Source organism: Trichinella spiralis (assembly GCF_000181795.1).
Source record: "Trichinella spiralis strain ISS 195 chromosome Unknown Scfld6651, whole genome shotgun sequence".
Taxonomy (NCBI): Eukaryota; Metazoa; Nematoda; class Enoplea; order Trichinellida; family Trichinellidae; genus Trichinella; species Trichinella spiralis.
Window position 1 is genome coordinate 1 of NW_003533590.1, and position 884 is coordinate 884.

An 884-nucleotide genomic window follows, 5' to 3' on the forward strand; every position below is an offset into this window, starting at 1 on the left:
AAAGTAAATGCCACTTTTTCAAATATCATTTCTTAGTTTTGAACATTTTTGTGTCCACATTCCCAGCAGAGAGCTCAGAAGGCTATATGGAAAAGTATGGCGGTGAAGAATATTGCAAAATCCAGACCAAGGGAAATTGTTGTACGCTCAAACGGAAAATTACGTCGAATACAATCGACACGGTGCTGTTGTTAAAGGTGATAAGAGGCCGGCTTTGCGTTCACGTTATGAAGAGGATGTATTCGTTAACAACCATACAAGCGTTTGGGGTTCGTATTGGAGTGACGGTGAATGGGGTTATGCTTGTTGTCACAACAAATTTCCAAATAGTTATTGTACCGGAGAGATGGGAAAAGCTGCTATAAAATCTTCTATCATAACTTCTGAGGTTGCTGATGACGTGAAATCACCATCATCACCTTCATCAAGTGAACACGAATCTTCTTCACTTTCACACAGTGAAGAAGAATAAATTGTATGTAAAATGTATAAATTTCGAAACTTTTACTTGTTCTTTTTCTGTCGAAGCTGCAGAAAATTTTATGCCACAATGTTGTACAGACTTAAAATGTGAATAAATGTTTAAAATCAACGAATGAATGAATGAAATAGAAAAATTCAAATGTGACACTTACATTTAGTTGAATGACAGATAGGCGAAATGGAAGAAAAACGGATTGACGGCGTACGCGAGTTGGTTACAGTTTCAAAAAATGGCGCCAATTGACAAGACTGATCTAGTATTTATTTCGGTCAAATTTGCAACATTTATTTGAACTTTATTGATAAAATACTGTAAATAAGATAAACAATTATTGAAATGACCTATTTTTTTATTCTTAATTAATTTGAAAATAAATTATTACAGTCAAATTTATTTATAT

General features: G+C 33.6%; 1 protein-coding gene across 1 annotated transcript; it reads left to right on the top strand.

Moving 5' to 3' along the window:
• Nucleotides 1–125: 125 nt before the first annotated feature.
• Tsp_12584 (Pre-mRNA-splicing factor SLU7) lies at nt 126–472 on the top strand (the record flags this gene model as incomplete). The annotated part of the gene is made up of 1 exon (XM_003366056.1): nt 126–472. A coding segment is annotated over one exon (347 nt), but the record flags the coding sequence as incomplete, so codon positions are not given.
• Nucleotides 473–884: the final 412 nt, after the last annotated feature.